Consider the following 10,775-nt stretch of genomic DNA (forward strand, 5'->3'; position numbering starts at 1 on the left):
GGGGTTGGGCGCCTCGTCCTCCTCGCCCAGGATGTACCGGAGCCGTTCCGCGGCCGGGGACACTGCCGGGAAAATCCGATGGAATTCGGGGGGGAAACGGGATGGGAACGGACCCAGAGGGGCAAAAACGGGGATGGAAATGGAGGGAAATGTTTGAGGGGATGGGGGAACTCCATCCCGAATTCCCTGTGGGAAAAAGAGCTGGAATTCCATGGGAAACGAGATGATCACAAAAACGGGGATGGAAATGGAGGGAAATGTTTGAGGGGATGGGAGAACTCCATCCCGAATTCCCTGTGGGAAAAACTGCTGGAATTCCATTGGAAACAAGATGGTCCCACAGGGAATGGCCCCGAATGGGGTTTGGGATCAGGGAAAAAGGGATAAAAATGGAGGGAAATGTTTGAGGGAATGGGGGAACCGCAAATGATCCGATCCTGAATTCTCTGCGAGAAAAAGAGCTGGAATTCCATGGAAAACGGGATGATCACAAAAAAAAAAAAGGGATAGAAATGGAAGGAAATGTTTTGAGGGAATGGGGGAACTCCAAGTGATCCCATCCTGAATTCCCTGTGCTGGAATTCCATGAGAAACAGGATGATCCTACAGGGAATGGCCCCAAATGGGGTTTGGGATCAGGGAAAAAGGGATGAAAATGGAGGGAAATGTTTGAGGGAATGGGAGAACCCCAAATGATCCCATCCCGAATTTCCTGTGGGGAAAAAAGAGCTGGAATTCCATAGAAAATGAGATGGTCCTACAGGGAACAGCCTCAAAGGGGGTTTGGGATCAGGGAAAAAGGGATAAAAATGGAGGGAAATGTTGAAGGGAATGGGGGAACTCCAAGTGATCCCATCCCAAATTCCCTGTGCTGGAATTCCATGGAAAATCCCACTTCATCCTGCAGGGAAAGGCCCTGAGGGGGACTTGGGATGGCAAAAAAAGGGAAAACGGGAATTTTGGGGCAAAATCTGGGAATAACAAAGTTGGGTAATGCAGCACTTAAAAAATCAGGGAATTAAATTGCTGTGGATAAATGGGAATTTTGGGGCAAAATCTTCCTTTTCCCCAAGTTGGGAATACCAAAGTTGGGTAATGCAGCACTTAAAAAAATCAGGGAATGAAATTAAACGGATAAATGAGGGGAAAATGGGAATTGTGCCCCTTTTCCTGCCCAAAGCAGACGAGCCCATGGCCCAAAAGGAGAGGATGTCCCTTTAGGCTGAGCCTGCTTAAACCTCTTAAGCCCCTCTGAGCCGAGCCCAAAGGCTGCCAAGGTCCAGCCCTGCTGCCATTCCCACAAATCCCTTCCTGTGATTCCGAATATTCCCGGGAATTCTGGGGCTGGGCTCCGTGCCTGGAGGGTTTCAGGCTCCCTAAGCCTGGGCTTGTTCTCGGAAAAGGGATGAAACGGGTGAAATTCTGGTCAATCCTTCAGCCAACCCTAAAATCACCAAAAAACCTCCAAATTTCACGAAAAAAAAAAAATCGGGATTTTGCTGGAAATTGAGGTCTCTGGTGGAAAAATTGGGATTTGGGATTCCTGTCCTGGATTTTGGGGTTGCTGCTCCCAGCTCTGCCCAAATTCCCTCTCTGAAATTGGATCTGTCCTTCCTCGCCCTCCCCAGGGCCTCATTTTGGGGTCTCTGCCACCCCTGAAACCCCAAAAACTGAAAGAATTCTCCTACAGAAGGAGCTTTTTTAGCTTCTTTTCCTCATCCTTACAGATTTTAGGGAATTATTCCAACCTCCCAGCTCCTCCTGTCTGGGGTTTTTGCATTGCTGGGAATTCCACCCAGCTCAGAAAACCCCAGGGAGCTGCAGGTGTTGGTTGGAGAGGGGAAAAGTGACACAAACCCCATAAAACACCCCAAAATCAGCTCAGATCTCCTTAAATCAGGTTTTAGGATGGGAAAACTCTGGGATTTCAGCCACTGTGGATTCCCAGGGAATATTTAGGATCATTTCCTTGGGGAACAGGACAGGAATGATTTAAATCCCATTTATCCGAGGTGCAGCCTCACCCTCACATCCCAACCCCGACCCCACAACGAAACCTCGCCTGGGGATCCTTTTCCAAACCAAAATTCCCACTAAATTGGGATAAAATCGGGAAATCAGGGAATGTGGCCCTGCTGGGGCTCTGCAATTGAGCCAGGACTGAGCCTGGTTTAAAGTCCAGCCTTATCCAGGGGCTGCCGTGGGTTCTCCACAGCTTTTCCCTGGATTTTCCTGTGGATTTTCCAAAGCTTTTCCCAGATTTTCCTGTGGGTTCTCCACAGCTTTTCCCTGAATATTCCTGTTGGTTCTCCACAGCTTTTCTCTGCATTTTCCTGCCTCAGAAAAGCCCCCACTGCCCCAAAAATCAGGAAAGCAGGATGCACATCCCATGGGATGAATTTGCTCAAAATCCCCCAGGTTTGGGATATTTCTGACGCTTCCAAAAACTGACTTTTCCCCCGAGGAGCAGCAGGAGCTGCCCTGTTGATTTTTGAGATGAGCTTTGGATCTGTGCACTTTTACAAGCCCCAAAGTTGCTTTTCTGAGGGAAAAACCACAAAAAAAACCCCAAGAATCTTTTCCCCCTCCCACCACAGTGCTGGGAAATAAAAACCCCAAACCCTACCTGGAGTTGTTTCCATTTCTCCCTGCTTTAACCCCAAAGTTTCACCACAGGATCCCAAGTGAAAAATAAAAAATAAAAGCCCCAAACCCTACCTGGAGTTGTTTCCATTTCTTCCCCCATTTCTCCCCGTTTTGACCCCAAAGTTTCACCGCAGGATCCCAAACCGCCGCCGAGGGCCGGAGTTTCCCCGTTCTCCTTTTTCTCCTTTCTCCTTTATGCACTGCAGCTCGCTAAACTCCCGGCTTAGGGAGCAGATTACGGCACGAAAATCCTGCCCTGCTCGGCTCCCATGACGGGAAGTTACCAAAGCGCCGGGATGCGCTCGGGAAGGCGGCGGGAAGAGCCCAAAATCCCGAAATTCACAGTGGGAAGAGCCCAAAATCCCCAAATCTGTGACTTGGGGCCACTCTCCACGGGGTTTTCCTGCCCCAGACACCTCAAAATTGGGGGTTTGGTTTTCAGGGAGGAAAAAAAAAAAAATATACAGGGTGAGGGAGATTTGGTGGTTGTGGGGTTGAGGGTTTGGTTTTGGGGTGTTTTGTTTTTAATATGGAAAGTGAGGGGTTTGGTCCAAGCCACCAAAGTGGGGTGGAGTTGGTGAGGGCGGTTTGGTGGTTGTGGGGAGGAGGGAAAGGGGGGAAAAGGGGGAAAAGAGGGGCAAAAAAGGGAAATAGGGAAAAGGAGGGGGAAAGGAGAGGGAAAGGAGAGGCAAAAGGGGAAAAAGAGGAGAACAGGAAAAGGAAGGGAAATTGGGGAAAATTAGAGGAAAAGAGGGGAAATAGGGGAAAAGGAGGGGGAAAGGAGGGGAAAAGGAGGGGAAAAGGAAGGGAAAAGGGAAAAGGAGGGGAAAAGGAGGGGAAAAGGAAGGGAAAAGGAAGGGAAAAGGAGGGAAAAAGGAGGGGAAAAGGAGGGGAAAAGGAGGGGAAAGGAAGGAAGGGATGTGCCCCTGCTCCCGCCTCCGCCGAGGGCACGAAGGAGCTGCCAGCAAATCAGAAACCTCATCCCATGCAAAAAAAAGGGAAAACTTCGGCTGGGCCTGAACCCGAATGCACATTTCCAGCAGGGGGGTGGAAAATCCCAGCCCCTGGAAGGGCTCGGCTGCCGCCTGTGTTCGCTCCCCTGTGAGATGTTAATCTGCCCGAAGGAGCGGCAGAACCCGGCGGGAACTCGCTGTGATTCCTCAGGGCTGTCTGGAACCCCAATCCTAATGGGGAAACTCCATCTGAGTCACATTTCATTGGGTAAAACCTATTTGGAATAAGGTGTGGTTCCTGGAGCTGGTCTGGAACCCCAATCCCAGCAGGAAAACTCCATCCAAATCCCATTTCAATGGGAAAAACCCATCGGGAACAAGGTGAAATGTCTAAAAGTTTTCTGGAACCCCAATTCCAGCCAGGAAAACCTCTCCAAATCCCATTTCAATGGGAAAAACCCATCAAGAACAAGGTGTGAAGGTTGTGGAGAACTCCAATCCCAGCAGGAAACCCCTCCAACCCCATTTTAATGGGAAAGACCCATTGGGAACAGGGTGTGGTGTCCAAAAGTTTTCTGGAACCCCAATTCCAGCCAGGAAAACCTCTCCAAATCCCATTTCAATGGGAAAAACCCATCAGGAACAAGGTGTGAAGGTTTGTGGAGAACCCCAGTCCCAGCAGGAAAGACTCAACACAATGGAAAACTCTCCAACCCCAACTCAATGGGAAAAACCCATCAGGAACATGGTGAGATGTCTGAAAGTTTTCGGGATCCCCAATTCCAGCAGGAAACTCCCTCCAACCCCAACCCAAACCCCATTTCATTGGGAAAAACCCATTGGGAACATGGTGAGATGTCCAAAAGTTTTCTGGATCCCCAACCCCATCAGGGAACGCCCTCCAACCCCATTTCAATGGGAAAGACCCATCGGGAACACGGTGTGAAGCTTGTGCGGAACCCCAATCCCATCAGGGGCCCCCTCCAACCCCATTTCAATGGGAAAAACCCATCGGGAACACGGTGTGAAGGGTGTGGGGAACCCCAATCCCATCAGGGAACCCCCTCCAACCCCATTTTAATGGGAAAGACCCATCGGGAACACGGTGTGAAGCTTGTGCAGAACCCCAATCCCATCAGGGGCCCCCTCCAACCCCATCCCAACGGCCCCACCAAACGCAGGACGGGCGGGTCAGCGTCACCACACCGCGACCCCAATCCAACCCCAACCCCAGCCCCAACCCCAACCCCAACCCCAACCCCAACCCCTCCCCGTATTTCGGCCGCCCCGGCACTCACTGGTCCTGCTGGCGTTGTCGTTGGCGCTCTCGGGCCAGCCCTGCCCCTCGTCCGTGTCCGAGGGCTCGCGGGGCCCGAAGTGGCGCTCGCTGCCGCTGCGGTCGCGGCTGGAGCCCGGCGAGCGCCGGCGGCGCCGCTTCCTGCGGAACCCCCGCGGCACCGGCACCCCGATGTAGATGGAGTGGTAGTCTGGGAACCGGACAGGAAGGGGTTAAAAAATTCCGGTTTGAAATGATGTGGGTGGGGGGGGGATAATTGCAGTGAAAAGTTCATTTTTGTGGGAGAAAAATTCCTGGTGAAAATGATGTGGATGGAGTGATAATTGGAATAAAAAAATCATTTTCCTGAAAAAAAATATCATTTTTCTGGGAGAAAAATTCCTGCTGAAAATTATCTAGATGAAAAGAAAATTGGAATAAAATATTCACTTTACAAGGAGAGAAAAATTCCAGGTGAAAATGATGTGGATGGAGTGATAATTGGAATAAAAAATTCTTTTTCCTGAAAAAAGATGTCATTTTTCTGCGAGAAAAATTCCTGGTGAAAATGAGGTGGATGGGGTGATAATTGCAGTGAAAAGTTGATTTTCCAGGGAGAAAAATTCCTGGTGAAAATTATCTAGATGATTAGAAAATTGAAATAAAAACCTCATATTTCTGGGAGAAAAATTCCTGGTGAAAATGATGTGGATGGTGCAATAATTGGAATAAAAAATTGCTGGTGAAAAAAATAATGTGGATAGAAAGAAAATTGGAATAAAAAATTCATATTTCTGGGACAAAAATTCCTGGTGAAAATGATGTGGATGGTGCAATAATTGGAATAAAAAATTGCTGGTGAAAAAAATAATGTGGATAGAAAGAAAATTGGAATAAAAAATTCATATTTCTGGGACAAAAATTCCTGGTGAAAATGATGTGGATGGAGCCATAATTGGAATAAAAAATTCTAAAAAATCTCCTCCAGGACCTTCCTGGGATTTCTCTCACCTTCCTCATCCTCGAATCTCCTCCGGGTGCCGCCGAGGCCGCGCTCGCTCATCCCATCCTCATCCTCCAGCATGGTCCGGCTGCTCGGGGAGCTGGCAAGGGTTGGGAGCGGGATCAGAGATTATGGGATCTGGGATTTTACGGGATCTGGGATTTTACGGGATCTGGGATTTTACTGGATTTGGGATTTTACGGAATCTGGGATTTTATGGGATTTGGGAGGGGAAGGAGCTCTCTGCACACCTGCCAGGAGCTCCCTGCTCTGGGACCCTTCCCAATGGGATTCCCAATGGGATCCGTGGGGACCCTCGGGCACCTCCTGTGCCACCCCCACTCTCCTCTCCCCACAATCCCAAAATTTCCCCGGGATCCCATCCCCATCCTCCAATTCCTGCTGGGCAGAGGCTCCAGAACATTCCAGAGATTTCCCAGCGCAATTCCGGACACGAATTTCCCCAAATTCCAGAGCCTGGCACAGTTCCTGACCACAGTACCAATTCCCAGGAATTCCAGAGCCCCCCGTTATTCTGGGGTGAGCCCACACATCCCAAAGGGATTTTCCCCATCCCTGATCCCACATTTCCCTGGAATTTCCCCATAATAATTTCCATTATTCTGGGGTGACCCCACACATCCCAAAGGGCTTTCCCACCCCAAATTTCCCTTTCCCACCCCCGATCCCACATTTCCTTTCCACTCCCCGCAGTTTCCCCTTTGATCCCGGCGGGGCCTGCCCGGACGCTGCTGCTGAGTTAATTAACGGCTCCCTAATTAGCCGAGCCCCAGCGATTGCCTTTCACACTCGGCTGCCCCGGCTGTTTCCATTCCCACCCGGTCGATGCTCCCAAAGTCACTCGGAGGGCGATTCCCGCAGGTTCCAGCTCTTTCGGGGACAAAAACCCCAAATCCGGCCAAAAACCTCAAAAATGGGAATGGCCGGGGCTGCTGGGGCTGGCAGGGCGGGAATTCCTGACCCTTTTACCCGGGAAAATCCAGGTTATCCCAGTCCAAATTAAATCCAGGTTATCCCAGTCCAAATTAAATCAAATTTATCCCAGTCCAAATTAAATCCAGGTTATCCCAGTGGGGATATTCCCTTTTACCTGGGAAAATCCAATTTATCCCAGTCCAAATTAAATCCAGTTTATCCCAGTGCAGTTCAAATCCAGTTGATCCCAGTCCAAATTAAATCCAGTTTATCCCAGTCCAGCTCAAGTCTGGCTTACCCCAAGCTAATTTAAATCCAGTTCATCCCAGTCCAGCTCCAGTCCCATCCCAGTTGAGATTTAAATTAAATTTCCAAGATTTGGGATTTTTTCCATCAACCTCACGCTTTTGGCAGGATTGATTTAATTTAAGGGGAAACAAATTCAGGGTTTTTCCTCAGGAGGGAAACCCCAAACTGGGCAGTTTTAGGGATAACATTGAGCCTTGGCTTCCCAAGAACATTCTGGGGTGAACCTGAGGATTTCAGGAAGCTGGAAAAGCACAAAAAGCAGCAAAACGCCCCCAGGAATAGCTTTACTCTAAAAATTATCTTTTAAAAAATAAAAAATCCCAATCCCCAGGAAATCTCGGCAGATTGGGGTTCCTGGGTGATGGATTGGGGTACAAATCCTTTAAACTGAGATAAAATGGGATTTTGGGGGATCTGGATGAGCTGGAAGCACAAAGAGCCCCCGGGTAAAGCCAGGCTTTGTTAGGCACGGTTAAATGGAGGCTCCCGATCGATCCCGGGCTCGGACATCTGGGATTTTTCCCACATGGAGATTTTCCCCCCTAAATCCCCAAAACCCAGCCAGGAGGAGGAACTGGAGCTGGAAAACCCAACGGGAATTCCAGGGAAATCTGGGCAGGGAAAGCAAACCCAGTGCTGCCCCCGATCCTGGGAGACCCCAAAAGGAGATTTCCCCAAAAGGAGATTTCCCCAAAAGGGAGATTTCCCCTTCCAAACTCACCTGGAACTCCCCAAAAAGAGATTTGGGATCGGGTTGTGAGGTCAGGGAAAAGTGGGGTTGATGGGAGTCAGAGCTGCTCTGCCAGCGACCCCAAAGTGCCAACCCCAATCCCACAAAATCCCAAAAAGGAAATTTCCCCAAAAATCAGATTTCCCCTTCCAAACTCACCTGGAGCTCCCCAAACAGAGATTTGGGATCAGGCTGTGGGGTCAGGGAAACGTGCGATTGCCAGGAGTCAGAGCTGCTCTGCCAGCGACCCCAAAGCGCCAGCCCCGATCCCGTGAAATCCCAAAAACACAATTTCCCAATTTTCCAAACTCACCCGAGGCTCCCCAGGGACAGCTTTGGGATCGGGCTGCGGGGTCGGCGAAGTCGGGACTGGCAGGAGTCAGAGCTGCCCTCGCAGCATCCCAGCGATCCCGATGCCGACGGATCGATGGCGGCCGGAGCATCACGGGAGCTCCGGGGGAGGCAAAGGGGGGAACCCACGGGATCGGCCCCACACGGGGATGGGGATTCCGTGTGGGATCGCTGGGATGGGGGAAATCCAGCCCAGGCTGCAGGGTTTGGGTTTGTGGGGTTTGGGGGATTTATTTCTGTGGGGTTTGGGGGATTCGGGAGGGAACTGCTCTGGAGTTTAGGGAACGGCAGGGAGCTCCAGCTGTGGGATGATCCCAGATCCCCTCAGTAGGATGATCCCAAACCCCATCCATGGGATGATCCCAGATCCCCTCAGTAGGATGATCCCAAACCCCATCCATGGGATGATCCCAAATCCCCTCAGTGGGGTGATCCCAAATACAGCACAGGGATGATGCCAAATCCAGCACTGAGATGATCCCAAATCCCCATCCGTGGGATGATCCCAAATCCCCTGGAGAGCCAAGCTCAGCCCCCAAGGGATCCCTCCCAGGTTTAGGGTCAGGATTTCCCCATGGCAGGTTTGGGGTCAGGATTTCCCCATGGCAGGTTTGGGGTCAGGATTTCCATTGGGAGGGTTTGGGGTCAGGATTTCCCCATGGCAGGTTTGGGGTCAGGATTTCCCCTGGAATTGTTCCCAATTCCACGTTTTCCCTTCCACCCCATGATTTCACGGTCGGCCCCGCTCCCTGCAGCCTTTTATGGGAACATCAATAAATCCCATCCCATTTCATCCTAGTTTGCCCAAAGGAAATACAGGACCTGAGAGGAAAAATCCCTTTTTTTTTACATTTTTCCCAACAGGAGCTGAGAGGAAAAAAATCCCAATTTTCTCCCAGTTTTACCAAAGGAAATCCACAACCTGAGAGAAAAAAATCCCATTTTTTCCAATTTTCTCAATGGGAGATGAGAGTAAAAATCCCATTTTTTTACAATTTTCCCAACATGAGCTAAGAATAAAAAACCACAAATTTTTCCCCAATTTTCCCAAAGGAAATCCACGACCTGAGAGGAAAAATCCTATTTTTACCCATTTTCTCAATGGGAGCTGAGAATAAAAAACCCCAATTTTTTCCCAATTTTCCCACAGGAAATCCACGAAATTTTCCTATTTCCAAAATATGAAAAATTCCTGTTTTTTCACAAAGAAAATTCGGGACCTGAGAGGAAAAATCCCATTTTTTTCCGTGTTCTGCTATGAGTCCGAGTCCGAGCGCTCCTCACACTTTGCGGAGGAAGGCGGCTCCTTCATCCAACTCCTCCTCCTCCTCCTCCCAGCCGCCATTGCCGGTGCTCCCGTTATTCCTGATGCTTCCGGTGTCCCCGCCATTCCAGCTGTTCCCGTTGTTCCCGATGATCCCGGTGTCCCCACTGTTCCAGCTGTCCCCACCGTTCCCGTTATTCCCGGTGCTCCCGGTGTCCCGGTCATTCCCATTATTCCTGGTGCTCCCGCCATTCCCGTTATTCCCGGTACTCCCAATGCTCCCGGCACTCCCGGTGTCTCCATTGTCCCCGTCCATCCCGTTATTCCCGGTGCTCCTGCAGCTCCCGGTGCTCCCAGCGCTCTCCATGTTCCCGGTGTCCCCGTCATTCCCGGTGCTCTCGTAGTCCCCATTATTCCCGTTTTTCCTGGTGCTCTCATCATTCCCGTTATTCCCGGTGTCTCCGGTGTCCCTGTTATTCCCGTAGTCCCCGTCATTCCCGTTACTCCCGGTGTTCCCGGTGCTGCCGTAGCCGCCGTCCCGGGGCAGGCACCAGCAGCAGCCGGCTCCGCTCAGATCCAGCGCGGCCGCGCCCGGGCCCGGCCGGGAATCCACGAAATCCCAGCGGGAACGGAGCTCGTTCAGCTGCTGCCAGTGCAGCCAGGCCATGGCCAGACCCAGCACCTGGGGAGAGAAGCCCTAAAGGGTCAGGGGCATCCCAAAAGGGTCACGGAGATCCTAAAGGGGTCCCAAAAGGGGCAAGGAGACCCCAAATGGGACAGGGATATCCTAAAAGGGGACAGGGGTATCCCAAAGGTGTCAAGGATAGCCTAAAAGGGGTCAGGGACACCCCAAAAGGGTCAGGGAGACCCCAAAGGGGACAGAGACACCCCAAAAGGGTCAGGGATGTCCTAAAGGGGACAGGGATATCCTAAATGGGATAGGGACACCCCAAAAGGGTGAGGGATATCCTAATGGGGTCAGGGACAGCCCAAAAGGGACAGGGAGACCCCAAAAGGGGCATGAATATCCTAAAGGGGTCAGGGACACCCCAAAGGCATCAAGGAGATCCCTAATGCGATCAGGGACATCCCAAAGGGGTCAGGGATGTCCTAAATGGGGACAGGCACACCCCAAAGGCATCAGAGAGACCCCAAAAGAGGACAGGGATATCCTAAAGGGGTCAGGAATATCCAAAAAGGGGTCAAGAACACCCCAAAAGGGTCAGGGATATCTTAAAAGGGGACAGGGACACCCCAAAGGCATCAGAGAGACCCCAAAAGGGTCAGTGACATCCTAAAGGGGTCAG

At 50.9% G+C, this 10,775-nt stretch overlaps 1 protein-coding gene across 1 annotated transcript in view; it reads right to left on the bottom strand.

Annotated features, from left to right (window-relative positions):
* Positions 1-9,150: 9,150 nt before the first annotated feature.
* LOC131568299 (tetraspanin-15-like) overlaps positions 9,151-10,775 on the bottom strand; it is a 17,571-nt gene continuing 15,946 nt past the window's right edge. The window contains exon 8 of the mRNA XM_058820302.1: positions 9,151-10,150. Within this exon, the coding sequence (XP_058676285.1) occupies positions 9,485-10,150 (666 nt within the window). The 3' untranslated portion in view covers positions 9,151-9,484. The remainder of the gene's footprint in view (positions 10,151-10,775) is intronic.

Source organism: Ammospiza caudacuta, chromosome 26, assembly GCF_027887145.1.
Source record: "Ammospiza caudacuta isolate bAmmCau1 chromosome 26, bAmmCau1.pri, whole genome shotgun sequence".
In the NCBI taxonomy this organism is placed as follows: Eukaryota; Metazoa; Chordata; class Aves; order Passeriformes; family Passerellidae; genus Ammospiza; species Ammospiza caudacuta.